The 27,182-nt window shown below is 37.3% G+C and overlaps 1 protein-coding gene across 2 annotated transcripts in view; it reads right to left on the bottom strand.

Moving 5' to 3' along the window:
* Positions 1–4,887: 4,887 nt before the first annotated feature.
* The window catches only part of TAF1B (TATA-box binding protein associated factor, RNA polymerase I subunit B), a 46,387-nt gene continuing 24,092 nt past the window's right edge, over positions 4,888–27,182 (bottom strand). For both annotated transcript variants that reach the window (XM_027641106.1, XM_027641105.1), the window contains exons 9-15: positions 17,062–17,209; positions 14,800–14,977; positions 14,453–14,499; positions 11,626–11,716; positions 11,118–11,188; positions 9,079–9,304; positions 4,888–5,500 (exon numbers count right to left, since the gene is read on the bottom strand). In XM_027641106.1, the coding sequence (XP_027496907.1) occupies positions 5,308–5,500; positions 9,079–9,304; positions 11,118–11,188; positions 11,626–11,716; positions 14,453–14,499; positions 14,800–14,977; positions 17,062–17,209 (954 nt within the window). In that variant the 3' untranslated portion in view covers positions 4,888–5,307. The remainder of the gene's footprint in view (positions 5,501–9,078; positions 9,305–11,117; positions 11,189–11,625; positions 11,717–14,452; positions 14,500–14,799; positions 14,978–17,061; positions 17,210–27,182) is intronic.

Here is a 27,182-nt window from a genome sequence, read left to right as displayed (position 1 = left end):
ACTTTTGATTTCACAAAATGTGCCAGAGAGTCAAAACAAGAAACTTTCTGCTTAATCTAAGCCCATAAGATACAAGGGCCAGGCTTCAGAGTAGTCTGTAAAGAGCAGCGAAGCTTCTATACCCTCCATTACACACCATGCCAGGAAGGCTTTCCTTCTCTGCAACAGGCCTGTGGTCGCTAAGGGTAGAGCTGGAAAAGTGAGCCCAAAGCTGATTGCTGATCCCTGCAGAATAAACCTGAAGGCATCAAAGGGCTTAAAAAGAAAAAGAAAAGCCCAGAGTTTTCTTGAACTCACTAGAAACTGAGGTGAAAGCAGGTATAGTGGAAAGGAATAGACAAGTGAGCAGAAAACGAAGCAGGAAATGCCTTGTAGGAAAGAGATGGAAAAGCTGGGGGTGGGGGGAAGGATGAAGAAATAAATGAAAGCACAATGTGTGAAATATGAAAGATAATGTAGACACTGTTGCAAGCATACAGACTATTCAGGGACAGGAGATGCAGTTCCATCAGCCGGACTGAGGACACTCTGAAATTACCACAATGTAAATTAATCAATTTTGCAGCAGCCTATATATTTTAAAAAGTCAGCCTGAAAACTGAAGTTTTACTGACGATAAAATCTTTAGCATGTCATCCGGACTCACTGAGCATTTATTGTCTTTACTCAGCACTGCGCTTTCTCCAGGACTGACTGCTGTGTCCATAGGTCTTGCCACATGGGCTGACACTGGTGTACCGAGAGAGCAGCATGTGCAGGTCCTTCACTGCACACTGTGCCCTGCCCTGATCCGCTTTGCTCCGCAGCACGGAAACCACCCAGCTGCCCAGTCAGGAGTTACAAATGCCCCGGGTCCCAGTTCAGCAAATAAAAATGGTTTGCTACAATTTTATACCAACACAGCATGACAGAAGCATCCCAGCATCCAGATCAAGCTCTAAGATCACAACACAGGCACCGAACACACTCAGTGGCATTGCCATGACGCAGTGGCAAGAGCTGCAGCCACTGCTGGGACAACAGCGTGGTCTATGAGCAGGCACAGAATGCTTCTAGAATAGAGAGCAGCCATGTGAGACTTAGAAGTAAATACAAGCACATTCCTCTGGTACAATACCTGATGTACTGCTGGAGGCAGAGTGCAGATGCTGAGGACTGGGGGGGTGTGTTCTGGCTCTGGAAATGTTGCCATTAACAGTTGTACAAGGGCAGCAATAAGCTCACGTGAGGACACAAGCATCCATCTCCTGTTCTGCTAATCCTTACTCTTGTTCACTGTTTCAGCAGCATCCTAGCAGAAACAGCAGTGAAAGGTCTTTCACATATGCCTATTTCCACTCTTGGCATCCCCTTTATGCTCTCCCTCATCTAATCTGTCCAGGAACCAAGGAGATTCACACATGAGGAGCAACAAAATCTGTAACTGTGGAGGAGATGGTGCAAAGAAAGCATCCTGCATGCAGTGAGAGACGCTGCTTTGACCAATCCACACACTAACATGCTCAGCCAGGAAATATGTGCTGGGAAGCCCATCTCATTTTGGATCAAAATAGGAGACTCATTACGCAGTCATCCTGACTTTTCTTTGTCTGTGAAGCAGAATAAAATTGACATGGGGAAAAGAACATATGAACTAAGGGCAGACACCTTATTCAGGGTTTTAACATTTTCAGGCTTTATCTGTTCCAAAGACCCTGTGGGTGCTGGTTCTTTTGCTCCTGACCCTGCAAAAGCATTCTCTTGACAATTTACCACAAATATCCTGAAATAATTTTTTTAATCAGATCAAGCTAAAGTCTTTTTTGTTCATAAAGGGAGAAAAGTAATTCAAGGAAAGAACTTGTGAGCTTTCCAAGAAGTTATGATATTCATTGCCTTGCCTGCAATACTGCACGAAACTCTCTCAAATCTTCTAAACACTATTTGTGTTCCAGGGTTTGTGCTAAAGATGGATTAGGAAAGATGTAATTGCAGTGAAGCCCATGCAACTCACTATGGCCAATAAATTAGACTAGCATTGGTTGCAGGCATTGGACTTTGCTGATTCTCATTCTCTGGTTAAATCAGGTTCAGGGCCTTCACTCTGTGTAAGAAGTCAAGGGGAAAGTCAAACACCTCTCCTTCACGTCTGGAAAACAGTAAAAAATTTAAAAAGAAAAATGTATTTGACCGAGACTAAGTTGATATTGAGAACACAGACATACTGAGGTAGTGAAAGACTAGAAAGGGTAAAATACAAGGTCTGCTGAAGGCTATAACTTTAAAAAGAAAATGAGACATCTGTCATATTTCTCCACTGAAACAACAGAAAGGTTGCATTATTTAGGAGACTTCATAAAGCAGATTTACTTTTGTACTCTTAAAGACAGGAAAAAACTGTGTTAAAATATAACATTCAAATTAGCAAAACAACTAAATTCACTTCAGAAGATACATAACAGTCTTAGAATAACTGATTTGCTACTAAGTTAATAATTAAGTCTTCTCAATATATACTGTTTCAAAAGTTTAGTCTAAAAAACTTCACTTGCCTTTATCTACATACTTAAGAACCGTCTGTCATTCAAGTTTTAGAGTGAGAAACAAAACACGGTGACCCTCTTTACTCAGCATTTCCAGAGGAGTAAGTACAAAAAAGTAGCCAGCAGAAAACTGAGCTTTACCTGGACACTTTCAGCAAATAATTACAGAAAGGAGCTTTAATTTCAAAATGGATAGAAGAGGTGGTTGGAAGTGCTGTGTTGTGCAGACACCCCACCCTTCAGCTATCCACAGGCAGCTGTCTGTTCCACCAGCTTGGCTCCTCCTTCGGGCTGTATTAACTGGACCCAGAGTAGCTGTCCCAATAGAGCTCAACTACACTTCACTGAACATAAGGCACTCCCGTGGCTCAATAGCTTCTTAAACATCATTACTCCAATGTAAGTGTTGATTGATTAAACTGGATAGAACTAACATTAAGCATTTTTGGGGCACACCCTTTATTTTAAACCTGACTCTTAACCTATGTGTCCAGAAGGCACATGGCTCTTGATGATTAACTACAAGCTTTATTCCAGTTTATTAAAGTACAGCCTTAATTTAGCCTAACATCTAAGGGAGCTTTCTTACGTTCGTAACAATGTAACAAAGAGCACAGTATTTTTAATTTACGAAGCTCAGATTTTACTACTACAGTAGTTTTAAAAGAAAGGTATACCTATAATTAAGTGCATAAGTCTTTCAAATAACGACTTCTGAATTAAATTAATCCTTTATGTATAACAAGGTGTCTTTTAAATAGTTAATTCAAAACTTTAACAGATATTACAGTAAAAAGCATGAGACAGTCGCTTGAGCAAGCAGTGTTGAAAACAGTGTATTATACTTCTGTAGATTTTTAACCTATACAAATACTCGTCTAGAAAAAGATCAATGAATAATCTTACCAAATACTTACAAACTTCAGTAATTCACTCAGGTGAGGTCAAACCTAATAGATAATGGCTAATTTTAAAACACAAACACCAGACACAAGATGAGATTTAAACTGGTACGTTCCAAGTCCACTAAGGTAAACATCAGTTCAAGACACACCTCACTAGAAGTTTGAGGTATCTGGCACAGACTTAGATGTACTAAACTGTACCCACTTATGAAATCTCTAAAATATACCAAGTAACAATTCAGTCTGCTCTTTCCTCTTCCTCTATCAAGCACAGTTTAGCTCTGTATGGCTAAAACTATGCCTTCTCATTTCCATGTTACAGTCACTTTATAGGACCACTGCTCTAAATCCCTGTGCTAAAATAACTAATTAAAATACCTGAAAAAGTAAAAACTTGCATCCAAACTGTGTCTTGTCTGTCACTTCAAGTCAGGACACCATTCCTAATTACCTCCTGCCTCTACTGAGTCAGCAGAGCCTCCTGGTTTGCCAGTATTTCCATGTAACTCTTTAAAACTTGCCTTTAATAGTCTTGTCTGCTCTACTTGTGCTTGAAATACTCCTTTATCACTTAGCTCCAGACAGGTAGGGCAGCACATCACCTCTTTTATCATTCACCTGTTCCCAACTTTTAAACAACAGCTTCATGGATTGAACTGCAACAGATTTGAAACTCTTCACAGTCTACTTGCTAAACTGATTACCTTCCCAGATTACATCTCACTGACGTGCTTGCTCAGGAAGGAAGCTATTACTCTTTGTGAAGTCTGCAGGCACCATTTTTCTTAGTTATAATAATACTTAGAAACAGCTGTTGATTTCAGTTTTGATCAAATAGATTTGGCAAGTTTCTGTACTCCATACTGGTGGTTGGAGTTGCTGAATTTAATTTCATTCAACTGAAAGCAGCAGTGTTCATTTGGGTATCTATACAACATCTCAGTTCAACATATGTATATGTTATGGTGTCTTTCATGTAGTGGCAGCACCCAACTCCATTTACACGTCATCTGGGACAGCGTAAAAACATGGTGCATAAATAAGATGGAGCATAAGAAACTGTAGAATGGCCAAGGCACAATCTGCTGAAGATGCTGAGCTATAAAGCAGTCAGAAGTTGTTCAAGGCTATGACAGTAGCCTTGCGAAAGAAGAACAAGAGGAGGACTTAGCAGTTACCACTGCACAAGGAATAGCATGGGATTTTACACCAGGTATAAAAGTATCTACAAAATCTGTGATGCCTGAAGTGGAACATGGACCTGTAAGGTGCTAACATGAATGAGAGGCTCAGCCATAAGAAGACACTGGAAGATATACAGGATGCAAGGAAATGTAGAAAACAGTGCCAGAGTTGTTCCAGAACAGCCTGTTTAGAAATAATGACTAAAAAGTAATGTGAAAGCATCAACCAACTGCTCCTTTTATTTGTTAACATAGTATTTAAAAACAAAACAAACATTATTTTCTAGAAATATATTTAATGTCATACAATGGTAGGTAAAAAAATAGATATTTTAATTGCAAAATCTCACAATAATTAGATGCTAACATGCTGTCCAGTATACTTCAAGTATGTACAACTTATGCCCCAAAAAATGGTTATTTCACAGCTTTCTGTTCACTCTGATGCAAAGTAATGAAATAAATGGTGATTTACAGTTTCCTTGGCAGTTTCCTTTCCCAGCTGGATAACCATGACTTAAATTATAGATAAAATGACATTAAAACTAAAGTACAGTAGTAGATCTCAGCACTACTATCTTAACAAAAAATTTCCATGCCGACAAAATAATCAGTATAAGTTTAGATGTACTACCATGGTTTGGGATCCAACCAACTAATTTACATGGGTTTAATATGGGGAGTTTTAGGCCACTTTTACTTCCTTAGGACTGTGTTGTATTTTAGCTTTTTATAGAGCTTTTTATTAAAAAGTTTGTGTTCTATCATACACACCTCGTCATGGATATAAGAGGGCTGAATCCTCAGAAGAAAGGAAAATAACCTTAATACAAAATGGTAACTCTGGGGAAAGTCCACTTCTCTGTAATGAGCCAGATGACCACACAGTCTGAAAAGAAATGGAGGGGAGAAAGGAAAAAAAGCCCTAAATTACAAGTGCATTTAGTTAGTATTTAGCTGCATTTATATATTTATTGTAATTAGAGGCAAACTCTACATTTTACCAATAGCATAAATCATGACTGTAGTTTACAATGTCAATTCTGTGAAGTGATCCGCTCCTGCAAAACCTTAAAGTAGAGGACTGGACCAAGACATGTTCAGAGCTGGTGCAAAGTAAGAAGGAAAAGCCTGCATAGCTTCTCACATTACGAATCACAATCTGACTCAACCAGGCAAAGAATATGTTCTTTGCCTTTTGGGACTAAATGGAAGCACTGTTTGTTCTGCCAGCTTTTAGCAAATGTAGCAAAGTATGAAAATGGCTACCTCACCCTATTTTTGAAATTTCTAAGAGTGTCCAATTCAGACACCCCAGGCTCTTTACTCTGTTCTTTGCATACTCTCTCCGTAGGGTTCCCCTCTCATCTTCCTCACAGTATGTCATGGGATAATAACCCATTCATTTATTGTCCTTTGTGTGCTAAATACAAATTGCTTGTCTAGAAACAAGAGAGAAAAGTTAAGTCAATGGAGTAACACCGGAAATATTGAAGCAAACATTGACCAGCTCAACAGAGAGTAATTAGTGCTGGAGCAGCCTTCTGCTTAATTACTTTGCAGCTTTCGTGGTGAAAATGTTAAGATGGGACAGAGGATAAACTGCAAAGATAGCTCTGTAAACATTAAGTTCAGCAGCTTAGGTTGGAAAAATACTCCTCTGAGTAAGTCTCAAAATTGTTTTTAATAAAAGTGGTAAGTTTAAAATACTACAAAATCTAGCTGCTTCAATTTTGGAAAAAAAATACTACACATTGATATGGGGATTCAGGTGCTATTCACCATATAAACCCTATGCATCTCCTAACTTACTGGGTATTGCCTTGGGATGTGACGAAGCACAGTTTAAAATTTTCCCTGTCTCTGATTCAGAGCAGCTGTCTTAAATATTCACCAGAACAAGGACTGGGATCTGTCTGTCCCAATTTACAGGTAAGTGTGCTAATTACTAGACTATAGAGCCATTTGCTCATTCCCTCTGGCCCAGCAAACATTTACATTTTACCTCAAACCGGAGGAACAGACAGACCTGTCCCAAGTGCCAGAGAAGCCGCACTTCAAGGAGTAGAGTCTTTGTTTAAAGCCTCCCGAAGTCTGGCAGATTGGAAATCTGAAACTAGGTCTCTCACACTGTATATCCCATTCTCTGCCCTACCTTACACTCCCCAAAAGCATTACAACATTTTTCACACATTGTAATACCTCATCACATATAGAATCATAGAATAATTTAGGTTGGAAAAGACTGTTAGGATTATTGAGTACAACTCCTGTCACTTAAAGACTTCCACAGAAAAACAGTTTAGAATCCAGTTTAAAACGGAAAGTTTTAAAATAAAAGAAAATGTAAAAGCATTTCAGCAACCATTTGACTGATCTCAGCTTTGCTGACACTGTAATCACACTTCAGTCCTAGGATTAAACCATTTCAGTAGTCCCAGTTAGGTCATGCTGATTTTTGGGGAAAGAGAATTTCTAAGTTTGTTTTCAGTTCTACTATACATACACACACTTGCATAGGATAAACCCTTATATCTGAGGGAATAGATGTTGTTTTCCAATGTTAAGTAAGTGTCAGATGTATAATTAACTACTTGCATTGCAAATTATATAATGGGAAATTTAACTGGTAAGAATTTAAATTCAAATCTTGTTTTATGAAGGCTATGACAGTTTGCCATTAACATTTTCATACATTACATATGAAAATGTAGGCTTAAAAACAGACTTTGCATGCAAGATTATTCACACAAACATACACCAAAATATCCACTCATTCAACGCGTACATAAGATTTACTCAAATCTGTGGTAAAAGGATTATTATCTATACTCCCTTAAAAAAAAAAAGGTTCTTATTCATACAAAAGAATGAATCTATAGAACCAAAGCTCTTGTAATGTAACACTGTGCTTGCATTATTCCAACCTATTTCTGTCACAGTGGATATGTGAAAAGTAACGTGAAAAGGAAAATAAAGATAAGGAAATAAATCCACAGAAAGACAGAAAAACTGCATTCATGTAAAAACTACTTATTTTAAAGGGGAATATCTAATACTTGAAAAATCCAGAACATATCACTAGGACTGCGTTGGGGCTATTGATCTCTGAAGAATACCATTCAGAAGTATATACAGATAAAGATTTAAGATGTTATTCAACAGACTAATGAAATCTCATTTTACGCGAATGTAACCCAACCTCTTTTCCAAAAAAATGCCCTCCAATTACACACATGAGAAATTCAGGAGACTCCAAGCCATCTACAGAGTTCATCTTTTCCCCTGATAATCACCAGTACATTCCTCTTCTGGATTAGGGTTTCATGATACAACCAATGGCAGAACCAAAGTCTGTGATCCAGAAGCCATATGTACTTTACCCAGGGAACTTATAAGAAACACTATTTTAGATATTTCCTATTCCTCGGAGCAAATACTGCCAAAGTCCTACATTCATTCAGCAGAGCTTTTGATGTCTGTCTCTGGCCATTGTCAGCACCCTTCCAGTAGAAAACTCACCCATTTTTGCTGAATGTGAAGTGAGAAGGTATTAAAGGAAGAGCGAGATGTTTGACACACATCAGGCAGATACTTAAATATCCATATAACTTAGTACAAGACTGGATTAGCTGGACTATCATTCTCCTTGCTATTTAGGTCCTCTGAAGAAAATAATTTTACTAACAAATAGCATGACTGTTTTGATATACACTTAATTGAAAGAAAAATTTTCCTTTCACTTGTAAAGGCAGGATTTGGGAACAGTTCTCCAGTAAAGACAGACGCTAAACTTCCTCAATAGCACAAAATATTTTCTTTTCTCACGTTTTGTCTTTTTCACTTTTCCAGTAAATGAAGTGTCTTCTTTTACTTTTCTCCATGCAAATAATACAACTTATGATTGCTGATACACTTAGATGAAATAGTGGTAAAGACCTTTTTACTTATAATTATTTTTTTAAAATATGTTCTGGAGGCATTAATTGCCTGCTTATTTGAACTCCTGTTAATTTTAACTTTGACTTTGATTAAGGACAACACAAAAGTTGTATAGTGACTTAGATAATCAATTTCCTATGCTTTTTTGGAAGCCGGGGACAGAGGAATGGAACCATTTTCCCATTCTTTGGAGAGCTGTGGCACAATTTTTTTTCTAAAATACTATGGAGAAGTGAAGTGAGTTAATCTAGCTGCTACTCTTGCCATGTGACTCTAGTTGTTGATTTTGTCTCATCTCCTCTCTTCTCAAAAGCTCACTTTGATCACTCCTCATGTTACAATTTGTCTACTCACAGCCCAAGACTATCCATTCCACACATGCCCCTTCCTACAAATGATTGGAACTATATGTGAACAAATAGCTGTGTACACACCCTGTACTTGTCATTTGTAAAAAAATATATACAGGTCTTTACTTTCAGGAGAACCTTCCAAAATATATTTTACAAAAATATTAATACTTACTTCTCATTACACAGTTTAACTGTACACAGCCAATAGTCAGGGTTCATGGCTGTAAGTAAACCACATTTTTCTTGCAAAATTCCCTTCAGGCTATGCCCATGAAAACAATTCCCATCTGTGTTTTCTTCAGACCACCTTAACTGAAAACTTGAAGGATTTGGCTTTTCACCACGTCGCACCGAACCAGACAGCTTGCCAAACTGATTTTGTAAATTCACAACCATTTCTGTACAAACAGAAAGAAAACAAACCAAGGCAAAAGTATTAAGTATCAGAATACTGTTTAGAATTGATTACTACAGGAAGAAAATGGGGTACCTGTGGGTTTTTTTATTTCTTTTTTTTTCTTTAAACCTCTCTGAGAAATACTGAGAAATCTTGTAAGTCTGTATGTTCTCTCTGCCACTCTATTTAAAATTCAAGCTTTTACATGTTTTAGTGAAAAGATTTTGAAATATAATTCAAAATGCCATGTCTTTCATACCTAATGATATTAGTAGTGGGGCACTCCTACTAGGATTTTTATGCTGATAGAAAGCACATTCATACACACACAGACTCAAGGTTAAGCTTTTCATAGTGCAAATTTCAACTGGGAAAAAAATCCAAGAAAAAAGCCCACTCTCCTTTGCCCACTGAATGAATGACAAACTTCCATAAGTTACTGAGAAGTGCAAGAAGGTATCACGATAGATCAGCACACACAGTATGACTGCCTAAGCCTGTTTTCCTAGGATAAAAAGAAGGTTAAAAACCATTGTTGTTGGAGCTTCGACTTCTTTTCATGACCTGGATTTGAAGAAACTCATTCATACATTGAAAAAAAATCCCTGAAAAAAAATCCTAAATTAATCCAAGGACTGGGAAGTTTATCTTTCAAGTGGATGCTAAAATCTATAATCAAAACCAAAAGCTTAGGAAGGTTTCTGAAAACCTGTATCTAGAATGTAAGTGTTCTTACATGTGATACTCTTTGTCTCTACTACTGTACATTTGTTTTAAGATGAATCTTGTCTGTTACAATGGCATTATGTGATATTCCCAATCACAGCAGCAGTGGTCTTCTTCTAGCTCCATGAGGAATCTCTTTTATTATAAATGCAGGAATTAAAGGGCATCTGAGCAATGATCAGTTTGAAATAAATCAATCTAAACATGCTTTTCCATGGAACATGAATTGACTGCAGGATCATCCTTACTGAATTTTGAAGAGTAAGAACACAAAAAAACTCTCACTGTATTCTTGAAAGAGAAATCCAACATGAGTAATTCAAACCAAATGGGATTATACAACTTGTTTAGAAGTCCCTGAAACTGAAAGAGTATATAAATGGAAAAATACCGCTTACCACACTTGACATCTCTCTCCAAATACCTGCTGCTTTCTAGATAATACTAAATGTAGAATGAAGAACTTCAGAACTAATTTGGTTGAATAAAATTCTAGTTTTACATATTTCCATAGATAAGTGGGTTTTTGTTGTTTTATTTGTTTGCTTTTATGTCAGTGTAAACCCCAGTAATTTCTTATAAGTACTGCTAGAGCTACTAAAATACAGTAACTGTAGCTGCATTCCACCATGTGCAGGTGGCTACTTAAGAAAAGCCTTCCTTGCTTTCTGCAGTAGATTCCAAGAAAGAGTGGGAGAGAAGAGGGACATGCAAGTCTACCAAAGGACATAACAGGGATATTCATACCAAAGGATATGGAAGCTATGGAAGTCCAACAACAATTCACAAGGAACACAGTGATATGAAGGTAGCTGACAAAACAGTGAAGATGGGGACAGAGTACTCCTTCCCAGATGTGTTTCAGTATGTTGTTGGGAAGACTGGCAAAGGCAGTTTCAGTCATGTATGTTTGAAAAATTCCAGCCACGGGTTGTAAAACAGTACTACATTAATTGTACCCAGAGATGAAAGAGAGGAGAGAAAGTATTTTACGATGTAAATGTTATCAGTCAGGCCTGCAGATTTCCTATGATGGGAAAAATCTGAGCAGATTTTTGCATTGCTGGGAAGAAGCAAAGTTTACTCACGTCTTCTCTTTAGAACTCTAGATTTATTCTTGACTGAATAAAACAGTGGTTTTTCACATCTCCACAGGTACCTACCAGTAAGAAACATAAGGATTGTTAAGAAAAAGAAAGCTAGAGCAAACAAATGAAAGAATAATAATTTCTTACAAATACTGCTGGAGTTTTAAATTAAAACCAAAATAATCTAATGGTTAGTGCTTTTAAAATCCACTCTCCCCCAACAGACTCAGAAAGTGTTTTTCAGAGCAGGTAAACCAAGGCATGTAAGCCTAGATGTACTGCAGTCAGTTAATTGTTCAGCTGTACAAACTATAGTCACAGAAAGTGAGTATTTAATTAATAAGCTTGATAAACATTATGAGTGTAAATAAAAAATTAAGATAGGGACTTAATCATACCATTCACTCAAGCTTGGTGGAGCAAATTTCTAACCTTTTTAATTTCTGTGAGGATCAGGATTTCATGTAAAACTGTCTACTTAAAGAAAAAATACTTTAAAACTTCTTACTTGGCTCTTTGTTCATCCAATTTCTTTTGCTCCACATCCAAGGAATGTTTTACCACTTCGTACCACTTCTTGAACTCAAAATACAGACCACCTGAATAAAATAGACACATTTTAGGTTGGGAAGAAATGAAAGAAATGTGCAGTACACAAATGTGCAGCACAGTTAGACCTTGCATTTTCTACCTGTATACAAACCTATCCCGAATGCGATGTGCTTAAAGAAAACATACCTGACCTACTACTTCTATAAGAAAGAGAAATGCAGAAATGCAGTGAAAGAATAGCATGTCATAAGAATTGTAAAGAAGTCCCTTAGCTTAGACTTCATAGATTTAGAACAAATCATGCCTTTTCCCTCTTTTCTGGAAAGTTAAGCCCAGCAACTACCTCCTCTCTACCAAATGAACTAGTGCTCCACTGTGTGAAGTACCTTCACTTGCTTGAAAGCTGAATTCAAGGGATTAATGAAACTATACCTCAAGCCTAGGTTTAAACAAATAAGATCTAAAGAAGCTCAGATGTAAAATTTCACACAATTTCATCAGCTCATCACTGTCCATACTACTACCCATGAAACTGTACAGGGTTGGAAGGATAAACTAGACAATGGTCTTCACTGCATATCAGCCTCCCATGCTTTTGAGCACAGGAACTTCACTCTGATATGTGAACAAATACTAACCAGCACATGTAAAAGCATGAAAGTATATGACATGTAGCACAAACTTTATCATTGATCCTCCAAAGAGGCACAAAACTGAAGCAGACCAACTGGGTACAGTAAGGATAAGAATTCCAAACAGAAATAAGGTGTAGATTTATATATTTAAAATACAATTAACTCTTCTTCCCTGTGGGTGGATTATCTGCATTGTGAATTAACCAGGCTTTGCATTTCCCCATCACCCCAGCTGCACTGCATGCAATGCTTGCATCATGCTTAGCTGTGCCAGCCAGCTATCTGAGCTGCTCTGAAGGTGAATATCCTGTTCTTACAATCAAACTTACGTATGTTTTGTATTATCTGCAGTTTTGCCATTTGTGTTATCCTGCCACAGGATGTCTAGATGAAACAAATATAAATGGGCTCGAAAAGCAACAGACACATAGAGGGAAGAAAGACCCTACAGTAGTTCTTGAAATTCAAAGGTGTGAATACAAGTTCTTTTAACAACTCCTTAAACTCAGAGGTTTAAGTAAATACTCCTAAACTGCTTGGAGGGCAGTTTGGGGGGTGGTAGAAATTTGTATTAAACTTCATATGAAATATTAAGCATCTGTCACACACAAAACCATTGTCAGAGACACGATGCTACACTGTAATAACCATTTACCTGTCCAGTACTGTCAGTCTGATGTTCATGTAGCTGAGCTGAGCGGAAAATACACAACTCTGTGACACACACATACATATACATGTATCAATCACATTTTATTTGAACATAAACTGTATTGTGTATAGTTCATAGAACACACATACTAGGTAACTACAAGTATCTATTGTACTGCTTCCAGTGTGTCTTGAAGAATTGTAGGAGCTGAAATACTATTTTTTAAGGACTAGAGAAAGGATAGTTAACAACTGGGAATGGAGTCAACATAAACTGAATCTTTAAAACTCAGTGTTAACCATTATTCACTTCAGCACTCTAACTTTGGGAAAATGCCAGAGGCAGTTTTGAGCTCTGGCACTAATCATTGCTCTAACAGAAATTCTCACATCAGCTCCTCTGCGCAGCTGCTCACCATCACCCCAACATTTAAAGGACAGGGACAACATAACAGAGCATATGGATCAATTTGCACCAGCAGATTTTAAAGTAAAAAAGTGGGCAAAGAATGAGCTGCTAATTCCCAAGGGCAATGAGACTCGTTAATAAGGGAGAAACCCCATTAAGACATTAATGGCTTTGAGCCTCAGCTTGTAAAGCAGCTGCACAACTCTCACTCTTGTCACTATCATGTACTTCGAGTTTTCAAGGGAAATAAAAAGGAAAAAAAGAATCCACAGTAAGTTGGTGTATCCACTTGAAAATTACCAGTTTTAGTTAACAGTGATGATTGTTTCTAATTACAGCAGTAATTCTGCTCACACATGGCTAACACCAATTTTATTATTGACTTAAGTTTTAAAAAATAGCAGAAGGGTCAAAACGGACCCAAAACTGGATGGAAGACTTAACAGATAAACCACTGTAACACATCTTGGATCTTATCTTCAACTGTGAGCTGGATGAGGCCATGGAACATCTTCCTGAAGATTTCTAATCTTTGATTTGGTCTTTCTGCCCTCAAAGAACCATGTTCACACCATTATCTTCTCTATCTTAATTGCTGCTAGCTTTTCCACACTCTCTCAAGATTATTTGGACTAAGAAACTAGATTACATCTGAAATATGTTACACACTAAGACATTTTATTTAACAAGACTAAACAAGTTTGGATTTTATCATAAATGTGGTTTGATGCCCCTAGTATTTGCCATTTACGATCAAAGTGCATTCCCTCTTTATGTGTATCCATTCATCTTCACCCAGCAAGCACAAAATCCTAAAACAAGAGGCAAACATGCACAAGCAGAAGCAGAGGTACCTAGCAAAATGTGTACCAAACTCCCTTATCGAGCACAACAAGAATTATGCAGGTGCACTGAGGCTATTTTATGTGAGCAGAATCTACTCTTTTCTCTGAATAAAGATTTGTCCTAAAAGAATAAATGACAAAACCACATTTTAATGATCAGTAAGACAAGTCTTTTTAAGCTTGATTACAAAGTTGTTTCACTTACTAAATCACAACATTGCTTCTACTAGAATATTTATATACCTTCTTTGTTATTTTTATTTCTTTCTTCAGCAAAGTTTGAAAGTAACCTGAAAAAAAATTAAAAAATCAGGCTGTTTTGTAGATCTAAATACTGCACTTTTTACATGAAGTTCAAATACAACTGACAAAAATGACACCCTAATTTTATTCTAAGTTTCAGATTCAAACCAATGATTTTTAAAAATAAGTAATATTTCATGTCTAAAATACTTTCAGGTGTACATTTTAACCTACTGAACTGAAATTCCAATACTATAAATTTAATTCTAAAGAAGGAACGATCCAAAAAACAATCATTTGCACTATTTGAAATTTGGGCGTTGCTACAGATTTGCCTTTACACTTACCATTCATAGTGATCATCTAATAAAAACAGTAATTTGAGCACAACTACAATAACTGCTGCAGCAAGAATATCATATTTCACTTTTCTTGTTGACTTATTTCCAGGTACAAGAGTCAGGAAATCCACTTCTCCAATACCAATTTTTTTCACCACTCGACATGTCCAATTATGCAATTCATCTGATTAATATAAATAAAAACATAAAAGGAGTAGGTTAAGACAAGCTAAAAATATTTTTACAGTGCAAGTATGTCGGTCATTTGAGGAAAACAATATTTAGATATTTTAGGACCATTTGACAGCCATTTTTTTCAGGCTGAGTATTTTTAAAAATACTCAGCAACCTTCACCACACTTCCATGGAAAACACTTATGACATTACATATTCACATGGAGAAAAAAAGAATCACATATTTAATAGTGTTTTGATGTTACTCGAATGATGTTGTGAGATCATCCTGAATGTTCTTCTGGGTAAGCCTATCACAAATCCACATAAATATAGTTTCAAAAGAAACCCCAAAAGCCAAAAATTCATCACAAGCTTTTTTCCTGCATGTTGACAGAATACCCATGGGAGGACGGATTCAGCACTGCATAGAAGAGGAACAGGGGCTAGTTTTAAAGCAGCTGTTGGGGTATGAATAGCAGTTGGATCGTGGCAGGGCAGCATTTGCTGCTCCCCTGGCAAAACCTGGCAGGTTAGACCCGGCTTTACCCCACGCAGCCCCATCGTACCCTCACGCCCGCTAGTGCAGGTTGTGCCAATAAGATACAACTGCAGCTCCACAAGCAACAGTGTATCTATACAGTCTCTTATTACTCTGCTTATTTTTCACAGATACAAATCCCCCAAATTTCTCACCTTTCCTGTTCAGCAAGAAATACAGGAGCTGATTACATCACCAACAGATTCCACAAAGGTTAGCAATGTATGACTAAGTACAACCTTAATCCAGCTATACTTACAGTCTCTTGCTGCTTACAAACAGGTCAGTAGGAACTTGTTTTTAATCCTCTCGTACAAAACAGTAAAAGTTAACCAAAGTCTGGAAATTATATCTTCTTATAAATACTAGCAGTATACTTTATTTCAGATACTTTAAAAGGCCTCTTCATTAGTACTTAAGTGTCCTAAGAAACATTGCCAATTTGTTGCTTATTTTTTGGGGGGAGTTGTTAGACAACAGCAGCAGTCCTTTTTCAATTCTTAAAAAAATGTTTCTACATGACAAAAAGTATAGTTGCAAGGAAAAAGTAACGGACATTATATTCTTCTTCTACAATAATTTTCAAAGAGTACTGTAAAAAATCTGAAAATGACAATTTTCTAGCCTTTGCTTTGATTCAACTGATACTTTACAATTTGCAAAATAAGGTGACCCTCTATAGGATCATAACACTGGTGTAAAGCTATGAAATCAGAATTTCTATTCCAGAATTTTAGGCCTAAATCTGTTGGTTATCTTATTTTCATTCAACTGTGAGTAAACAGAAAACCCAGGCACCTTTATTCAATGTAACTAACTGCAAAATAAGACACTAACCCCCTACCCTATTCCCAAATTGTTGGAATACTTTCAGGAAAAAAAATTAATTTACAGGCTGTTTGTCTGTATAACTCATCTTCAGTGACAGTGGTATTTGACAGAAAGTATGGTAACCCAGCAGATAGACCAATATGTCCTAGTGTGTGAACTTTCTTTGACAATTCAATATTCAAGACTTAAGGAGTCAATACTTTAACAACATACAGTCTTAGAACTAAATCATAAATACAGTGAAACAGCAGCTGATCTGTCACACAGTGTCAATATTAAAATTAATGCTAATATGCATTATTATATAATATACAAAACATATTCTATATTAGAGAATATACAGCCATTATTATATATGAGAATTCAAGAGCTAAGCAATCAGGTCCCAACTTCATGAATCAGTTAGCTAAAGTTAATAAATCACATGAATTCAACTAGTGCCTCTTAGTTCACATGGATACTAAAAGATTTGAAATGAAGTATCCACTCCACGACTTAGAGAGCCAACACCAGAGTGCCCTTGCATATCTGGGCCTATAATACGTACTCTAAATGTTTGATGAAGGTGCTTTCTATAGAAAAAATATCTTTCAGTTCAAGCTTAAATGGGAATAAATTAGGAGGAAAAGAGCAGCACATTTCAAGTAGTAATTCAAGCCTTTTGCCAGAGTTTAATAAACCACAGAAAAGTTTTATCAGTACAGGCTAGAAAAAATATTTACCAGGTAAATTAGCTTCCATCAAGTACTTGATGCACAACATGTCTGGATGAAGAAAGCAGCTGTCTGTTATATCTGGAAAACGAGGCAGGTCTAAAAACGCCGCAAGCTCAAGCATTTTGTTGTATACTTCTTCATATACAGGCCATGACTGAAAGACACCATTAGAAGGTGTTACTCATTTGCTCTATTACCATATTTGTTAATGATTTGAAATTAGTTATTAATGTTAAATTCTGTATTGTTTAATACAGGATTATTTATACAGACTCTTTTAGCACTCTATGACTAAACACACGTGCAAGAATGGAGCCAGAATGCAGTACTGCAAAGAGAGACCTGTGCTAGTTTCAAATCCCATGAAATATATAAGGAACAAATAGAAAGTTGTTTCAGACCCGCAACCAACACTCCACCTTTTTTGTAAAGCGATAAGTATGTCTCCAGATGCTACAAAACTGAAAGAGCTATCGGAAAAAAACCATTACAAGTCCAAGTGTCTAAAGAGCTAAGAGATCAGAAAACCACAAAAGATGGAGGTTGGCAGGGACTGCATAAAACCACCAGGTCCAAGTCACTGCTTGGGTCATCTAGAGCAGACTGCCCAACCCCATGTCCAGTTGGATTTAAATATTTCCATAGATGGCAGCTTCACAACACCTGTGGGAAATCTGCTCCAGTGTTTCTGTTTCACCAACCCCTATGTACAAAAGAAAAAACGTTTTGTTTTCCCTCACACTTAAATGGAATTTCTTGCATTTCAATTTGTGCCCGTTTCCTCTCATCCTGTCACTGGATACCATTAAGTAGGATCTGGTTTTCCTCCTTTGCACCCTCCTGCAGATATTACATCACACTCGCCCTGAGTATTCTCCAGTTCCAGGATGAACAGTCGCAGCTCTCTCAGCCTACCCTCATTTGTCAGATGCTCCACTCCATCAGCTTCACAGTCCTTTACTGGAGTCACTCCACTGCATTCACATCTCCTTTGCAGTGGATAGCCCAGAACTGGACCCCAGCACTCCCGGTGTATCTTACCAATGCTGAGGAGAGGAAGGATCACCTTCCCTGAGGACTTGTGCAGTCACCACAACCTTTCAAAAATTATTGACAGTGACACTGAGATGATGCCAGCCAGCTGCCTCAGTACTTGTGGCAGCATCCCATCACAGTCCATGAATCTTCATGCATCTAGTTTGTTCATATATTCCCTAACCTGCTTCTAAAAAACTGAGGTAAAAAAAACATTAATCACTTTAGCCTTCTCCTTGGTCTTTGTGACTGTATTCCCATTCAGCAGCAGGCCCACATTCCCTAGAACCCTTCCACAGAATCTTTAATGTAATGTCATTTAAAAAAAAATTCTATATTTGCATATTTATTAGTGAAAATAAATCTACAATTCTCTTTTCAAAACTGCATGAGGAAAATTCTCCCAATTTCTACTGAAGCTTTCCTGCTACTGAAGAATATAACTAACAGACAGATTTTGACATGTTTACTCATAATGAACTCAACAGGACCTGAGGTTTGCGTAAGTATAGACTGTAAGGTTTGACCCTCATTTCTTAATACCTGAACTGTTTCATTAAACATTCTTAATTCTCTGTATTTTAAGTGATTACTTGAATTTACCTCTCAAAGCAATAATTTAGGTTGTTCAGGCTACTTTACCATTTTAAATGCATAAAAAGCAATGCTTTTTCTGCTTTCATTGGTGGTTCTAATTCAGCAGAGCACTTTATCATGTATTTATATTTTATAAAGTCAATTTGTGCATATGGAACCCTCCTTTAATAGAAATTTAGCAAGTGTTTACACTTTGTGCACAACTTCAAAACTTCCTCCAACAAGGGTGAATTCAATGTGGTTTTATCCAATAATTTGTTTTCATCAATTTTAATATAAGCTATGCAGCCAGTGCTCAAATTTTGAGTGATTACCAACATTTCATTTTCTTTTTTTAAATGATCTCCCCTCAAACTGCGTTCAGACTTGCTTAACTGTATGAACACATGCTGAAGCAAATGAATAATTCTGCCGTCACTTACTATTACACATGTAACTTTTTGCAACAGTTAGGAAGTTGTATCATGTTCATTAAAGTTTCTAAACAGTGTTAAAAATTGGCTCAGACTGTTCCAGGACTACCTTGAGAAACAAGAAAAACATGCATTACAAGAGTTCTGCAGTAGACCAGGCTCACAGTACTTTCTATTCCTTTTAAAAAGCAGTGCTAAATTGAATACCAAAATTATCTTGGAACACAACCTGAATCATATGTAACTTCTCTTGAGTGTAGTGGGAGAAAACTTAAAGTCTCAGATAATTCAAATAAGAACATTACATAAATATTATTCCTAATTAGATATGAAGGAGATATGCTTTTCCCTTTAATGAAAAGAATTAGTAGCTTCTTAATAACATATCACAGATGAAAATAAATTACAACACCAGGAATTCAGTCACTTGAAGTAATCCCCTTCTCAAACATTAAACTATCACCAGTAGAGCTATCTGCACAGTCTAATTTAATATCAAGGTACTTTAGGAATACAGCTCTTAATTGAAGGACTCAAGGTAGACACCTCCATCACCTTCTACCTGAGCTTCTCTCACTGTACCAGGGCAAGGAGACAGCCTTCCTATCCTAGGCACTATTGAATCATACCTTCCTTGCCAGGCCCAACACTTACTTTTGTCTCAAAGCTTTTGTTTGCAATTTATAGGAGTCAAACTGGTTCTTTCTCAAAACGGCTAGAAAACACTCTGTTTTGCAATGACAACCAAGGCTTTCCTTTTTTTGAAGGCAAACGAGTGGTATAAAAACTACAAATAAAAATTAAGACTGAGAGCTACCACTTGGCTCATTTTAAAAAGAGTGTTAATAGACAAAAACAGTTCCTTGTTGATGTGTGTTCATAAGATATCTAAACACATTTGGGACATGCAGATTTAGGAAGGGCATCCTAATAGATCACAAAAATCAACCAAATCAATTTCTACTTTCCAGGGCTTAACCCCCTAAGCTCAAAAACATTCACTGCAGTACTCCTGTTGCTACAACGCAGCACTGAGTCATGACCACGCTTCCAGGAGTACAGTCATCTCTGGAACTGCAAGGATAAGCTGGATCCAGCACAAGATCACACCTCCACGGGACACATCACAGCAAAGGGCCAAAGGCTGAAAGGTCGAGGACTGAGGAGACTGCTGGGTTATTTTAGGAATCAAGCACTGGCTGTTTTCACCAGTCACTGCATACCCTGCTTAATTCTGGAAGAGCTGTGAGTTCATACAGCAAATCTTTTATTCTGCAAATATTTTATTCTTTTATTCAAACATACTGCAAGGGTTAAAAGAGAAAGAACTCCCAAATTCCACACAACCAACACCATAAGTGTTGGGACAATATTAAGAAAAAGCAAGATACAGCAAAAAAGCAGCCTCAAAATTAATAAAAGTTATCACCTTCTACCTAGCTATGTATCTCTAACAACAACAACAACAAACAAACAAACAAACAAACAAAAGAACTTGATAAAACAAGTTGCACTGGAAGTCAACCAGCAAATCCACAAGGAAAGTAAGATCCAGAGCTGGGGCCCCTTCTTTCAGGTAAAATAACTCTGCTGCCAGCACCCCATGATTAAACCCCAAGGGAGGAGTACTTGGACAACAGAGGACAGTATTAGATCATGTCATGCTCTCTCCAATTGCAACTTTCACTTATCCAATCATAAATTAAAAAATTCAAGCTGTATTTCTGTGCTAAATATTAGGACAACTCCCCTGTCCATCAACATGTGGAGTCACTGAGCTCTCACCTTGTTTCAAGAACCTGGGAAACAGTATAAAAGCCACAAATAAAACTCAAGTTACAAACCCTTGAGGGCACCTAATAATTCCAGGAAGACTGACAGAAAACCCTTTTAAAGTTATGCCACTTGCTAACCTTTTCTGGAGTGTCGCAAGCTGAGATTTCTTCAAGACTGATCAACAATGCTGACAGAGTCTGTAACTTGTCTAGATGGGGTACAGAGGTTACTAAGAACTTTTCTTAAGCTTTGTCTTTAAAATCTTTGCATGTTATTCCCACATGTGACAAATAAGGTAGCTACAGGTCTTCTCCAGAAAGGAGTACAGAAGATTAGTACTACTTGAGAGTACTTCCCCCTGCCCTCCTCCCCAACAACTTTAGCTGAGCACAGGAGAACAAAATACACACTTTTGAGTCAGTGAAGAAGTGTCTAGAACAAGATTTTTATGATAATAAGTAGTCATTAGACTATTTAAGTTGGTTGTCTTTATCTTTCAAAGTTAAGTGGCATTTTTCACCCATATTAGAAAACAAGCTGGTTTTCAGGAGCAGAGGAGTCAAACTATTAGCATGATAATCAGATCACAGTAACAGGTAATTGTTTTGGGTAAGCCAAGATTGCAGCCTCTCTTACTTGTTAGGACAATATCAGAATGTTGCTGATCAACAAGTAGAAAACAATATGCACTGGCTGGCTTTCTAGAATAATTTGCGGGCTCCATATTTTCTTGTTTTAAATGTGGTCTGACTGACTCTCCTCTTAGATGACTATATAGGCCATTTCCTTCTTGTGTATCAGGACAGTACCCCTGCAGGCATTAAGGCATTACTCACATATTCACAATACTCACAACTCAGTTTATTTTACAATGATAATGTTCTATCCTTTCTGAAAAGAATTAATTATACAGTTGCTTTAAATTTTCCCTTCTATTTTTCCTTGTTTCCTGTTCAGTATGTTTTTTGCAGCACAGTTCGCTTCCTCATCATCCTTCTACCTGTGAATTTCCACCTTGAGAACTGGTTTTTCCCATGCCTGTACATTCTCTAAAGTTCTACCTTCACTTAGGCTGCTTATGTTCCACAGTGGACGTTTTTTCCCAAGTGATTTGTTTAATGACCATTTAATACAGGAATCTAATATGGTCCAACTCATTTTTGCATTATTGGCCTTTTGTAGGTCTCTGGGAGTCATTTGACATTTAGAATTGGATATGATTGCAATTATCCAAAACTCAGCAAGGCTTCATCATTTTTAAGATGACAAATTCAGCCTAAACCAAGTTGGAACAAGAGTGTACAAAACTTGTCAGGAAACGGCCTAAGAAATCCCTTTAACTTGAAGGTTTGGGAAACATCAAGTTATGAGGGTTGGAGAAGGGGTCTTACGCAACACAATCCAGAATTTTGGTTCAAACCTTCTGTAAAGCAAGGCATGCCCATACAATAAAATATATTTACTGTAAAAATAAAAAATTAAATGGCTGCCCTAATGTGTGTAAATATCTTTGAACACAGACTGCATTGAAACACACATACTCAGGAACCCAAGCAACTTTAGTTTACATAAGGTAAAATTAGGTACCAACAATGAGCACAGCAGTCAAGTTCTCCACAACACTTTGTTCACCTTACTTTGCTCCTGCTGCTCAAGTGGTTCAGATATATCTGGTCATCTGTAGCAAGAGCCTGATGTGGGAAGACACCAGCCACAGTGCATGCAGGTTACATAAAAGAATTCACAGTAGAAACAATAACTGTATCAACTGTGAAATTTACATCCAAATAATATTTAAAACTGAATGAAATGACCTTGTGAACCAATCATTACACACTTGTGGTCAGCAAGTCTAAACTTCTAGATTACTAATGATTATTTTTGAAATGCTTTTTGCGTATTCTTACAGTACTAGTGATCTGGCTACCTCCCATACAAACACATACCAATGAATCTTGCTGATGTATTTTTAAATGACACTGTTTTTCTCCCTTACCTGACCACTATCTACCTCTCAGGGACCACCACCCACTTGAAACAGTTACAAACTAATACAACAGCCATCAAACACAAATTAAATGTGTATTGTGTATTATGAATACAAACTTTTAAAAAATAAGAAACGCTCAACATTTTTTTGCCATCTAACCTAGCTGGAAAAAACCTAATATAATCAAATTTGTTGCACAGTTAGATTCCATGTAGCCTCTTCAGGAAAGCCTTCTTTGCCAGAGCATAAGGTATACAGAAAAGACAAACGCAATGTTAAAGGGAATCTTTAAAGGTTCCTTCCAACCCAAACCATGTCGTGGTTTTGTGACATTGTAAGCACTGTTACCACTGCTGCACAGAAACGTCCCAGGCTTATGATTTGCTGGTGAGTGTGAAAGTATACTGGGGAGAACTACTGCACCCTGCTCCCACCCCCTTTCCTAGGTCACCACCTGAAACAGGAAAACAGATTCCATGAACCTCGAGCCTGACTCAATGCAGTCATTCTTATGTGGACTAAATTAGTGGATAGATGTCTTCAAATCCTGATACCCATGAATCACATACAGATGCTGATGTAACAGTGAGAGGGTGTGCCTGGAATTATTAAAAGGGAACCAAATGACAAGAAGAACAAAGACAGGTGAAACTGCTACAACTCCATTTAGATAACTGCTAAGAAATATGCATCTTGTGAGACTTCTGACACTGGGAAAGACATAAAGAGACCAAGCCTGCTGTCAAACAAGAAAGAGTAACTAAAAGTTTAAGACAGGAAAAGGAAATCAATTTGTCCATCTTGATGCCAGGCAAAGAAATTGCCCAAGTTATCTGTCTGGTAAAAAATGAGAAGGGGAAAAAAAATTCAAGTCATCATTTGAAAATCATAGATGTCACACTGGCAGCCTCTCTCTTGCTCTCTCCTTTAATAACTGTTTCAGCTGCAACAGCTATTACATCTTAAAATCCCAAATTACTCCTGATCCTTGTTGTAGGGGAAATGAGAAGGATCTTTGTACAGCAAAAAGATTAATGTTAGAAAATGACTCAATAAACAACAGTTTTGCACTTTTGAGAAAAAAATTAGGTGTGCTAGGATATTAGACTGCATTACATTGACACAGGCAATTTTTACTGAAGAATTCAAGATGGCACCAGGATGACTCAGCAACCCACAAACAAGAGAAAAAAGCTAACTGAACATCCAATATAGATGTACTCCTTTACTAGGAAAAAAAGTTTCATTGGTTACCTAGCAGACCTTTCAATAGGCTCCTTTAGAGGAAGGTATATTTTTCATTACACAGTACCCAGTTAAAGTGGTTTTTGAATGAATGAGTTTCAATATTATTAGAGAGACACATGCTCGAGCATTAACCTGTTCATGCTCACAGGGTAAGTCTGACAAATATCACTTTTGTAAAAAATGTAGTTTTTCTACAGAGAGTAAAGCTGAATGGTCATAATGTATTGAAATTTAAGAGATTGAGAACAAATTTTATTGAATTTCATAAATATTTCAGTAGGTTTGTTTTCTTTCTTCATTAAGTAATGCTTTAAGACAGGTATGGACAAGCTAGAGTTTCTGTTACACAACAGCAAGCTCCCATGATAAACTTGATTACAATAACCCTTTCAGCAGCGAACTTCCTCCTCAGTTTTTTTTTCTTTCAAATAAAAGCCTCACCCTTGCTTCTTTTCATTCTGCACTGCTTTCTACTGAACAAGTACTGCGTGCACCTGTTAAAATGCACAAAAAATACAGAGTTACACAGAAAAAAAAAAATCCCACAGATAGAAAAACACCCACCCCCAATCAAAGTAAGATTACAAGGTATCTCAAAACACCAGCAGACAAAAGCAGGAATCACCGGCTTGTTTTGGAAAGTAAAAGCAGCATAGATGATTAGCAGAACTTATATAGACAGAATTTTATCCCTCATAGAAATTATTTTTTTTTTAAATAAACAAGAATGACCGGCTTCTGTCTTAATTTGAATTCTTTAAATAGTTACCAGTAAGAGAAAGAAATAAAAAAATCTTATGGCAATTAAGGTCATTCAAATTTTAGCCAGGAAAAGAGGCTCTTACACATGAGACCTGGAATGTTTTGAGAAGAGGACCTCAGCAAACAGAGGAACATGTCTAAAAGCCAGTCTGGTGGATATACTTTCCAGGGAAGCAGAAAGCCTTTGTCATTCCAGTCCAAACACTCCAGGAGAAAACAGCAAGCATTTTGACCTGCATTCATGAGTTCATTAATAGATTTAGTCAGGAATTACTCCGTTTGAATCAGACCCAAACTAAAACATAAATATGCAATCCACCAAAACCTAGAGTGTTAGACAAACCAAACGGCAGCAGTTTCCTGTGAGCTATGTGATGACTTGAAGACATGGGCTTTAGCCAGTAGCACATTATTAAGGGATACAAAATCCTTTCAAAAAGCCAGTGCGAAAAAAACCCAACTAAATATAGGGACCACTTTATAGCATTTAGAAACTCTTCGGGTTTCCTCACGACTGTGCTGCAAACCCACCCCATTGCCTCAGGCAGGTGCCTTTGTCCCAGTGTTCCACCTTGTGACAGAGCAGCACAACACGACCCCTGAGAGCCCAGCCCTGGAGGAGCAGCCACCAGGCAGCGTCGCACGATGAGAAGGAATGACCAGCAGAAAAGGATGAGAAAGAACCAAATATTCTGCAACTGAGTTGGCTTCACGTGGTGTGCATTAATGTGGGCTTAAACTCACATACTAAATGAAGAAAAGGAAAAGACACACAGAGCATCTCACCACTTCCTGTATGCTGAACTGAGACGCTATCTTGGTTTAGAAACATTGTGAGATGAAATTATTAAGGACTACACCCTAGTGCACTTACACACAGTCTCAGCTAAAGCATATCCACTTCAGCAATTCCTAAATTCCATACGCTTAACTTTAAAACCTTAATCACTATTAAAAGAAATTAAAAGAAGATAGTATTAGCCTAATCTATTCATAAATCCAAGATATATGCTTACTTTTAGGGCCAGAAGAGGACTGCACATGACTGAAGACTGTTTAGAAATATTAAGGGTATAAGCATAAAGTGCAAAAATCCTTAAACTTCCACCTCTGTCAGCCAAGGATGGCTCCCCCATGACCTAGAATTTATTTACTCTTGCATGGCTTTTTGCATTTCTCCTCTTGCCACATTTCTAGGACAGGCTTCTTGCAAGCGTTCCTTCTTCCTCCTGGCATTGGGATCACTGCTACTACTCAACAGTAAGGAAATTTACATTGTGAGTTATTGAACAAGAAATTCCCTTAGTTCCTCCACCAAAACAAACCGAAAGATCACTAGGAAAATATAAGCATAAAAAATCTTTTTTCAAAAAGCAAAGGTTTTGCCTAAGAAAAATGTGCAGTCTTCATTGCTTAGAATTCTTTGTCATAGGTTAGACATACCCCTTTTATGCAATGATTTTGCATACTTTTACCACTTAGTCATTCCTCAACATTTTTCAAGTTGAATAAAAACATCCCCAGATCTCTAAATCTGAAACTTTGTGGGATCATATTTAGTTCACCTAACTTAAAGGTTTGAAGTATGACTTAAAATAGAGTTACTGTGAGATAACTAGTTAATGGAAAACAGAGTTTTATAATCTTTAAAAAACTCTCCCCAGAACACAAAAACCACAAACTGAAACCATAACTGAAATCCCAGAACAAACAAAAAAGTGGTTGTATTACATGAATCCAAAAAGATCTATTTAGCCTTGCATCCAGTAGCAAGGAAGCAAAATATGCATGGAGGGATTTATGAACCAAGCAAGCCATGACATCATCAAACGTCTGTCCAGCTTCACACCATTTGTGGCTGAGTCAGCAATGAGATCTCTTGCTTTTTTTTTTTTGTTCCAGATCCCTTCCTCTTCATGGCATTGGTACAGTCAGCATCTGGCACTTTTAACATCCAGAACATCCACTAACACAGGGAGTTTCACCAGTTACCTACAAATGTATGAAGCCTCATCTCCTGCTGTTTGATTCTGAACCTGCAGACCAGTAACCTCTTCTAACACCTCCCAGTCTTTGTATTGGAAGAGACAACAAACAATTGTCTCCTAAATATGTTCTACAAACTACCACCACATTTTCCTTTCAGTGACTTCTTCTTTAGGTTGAAAGGTAACCAGATAATATTGTTTCATTTAGGAAAATTGTCCCTAGGTTTGATGATCGTTGTTGTGACTCTCTCTACCTCTTAATTCTTCTGCAACTTTGAGAAAAGGGAGGGTAAGAAAAGCAAAACACCCAATCAAAAT

This window comes from Corapipo altera, unplaced genomic scaffold, assembly GCF_003945725.1.
Source record: "Corapipo altera isolate COAL_440 unplaced genomic scaffold, ASM394572v1 46, whole genome shotgun sequence".
In the NCBI taxonomy this organism is placed as follows: Eukaryota; Metazoa; Chordata; class Aves; order Passeriformes; family Pipridae; genus Corapipo; species Corapipo altera.
The sequence above is the reverse complement of the archived record's forward strand: the minus strand, read 5'-3'. Positions and strand labels throughout refer to the sequence as shown.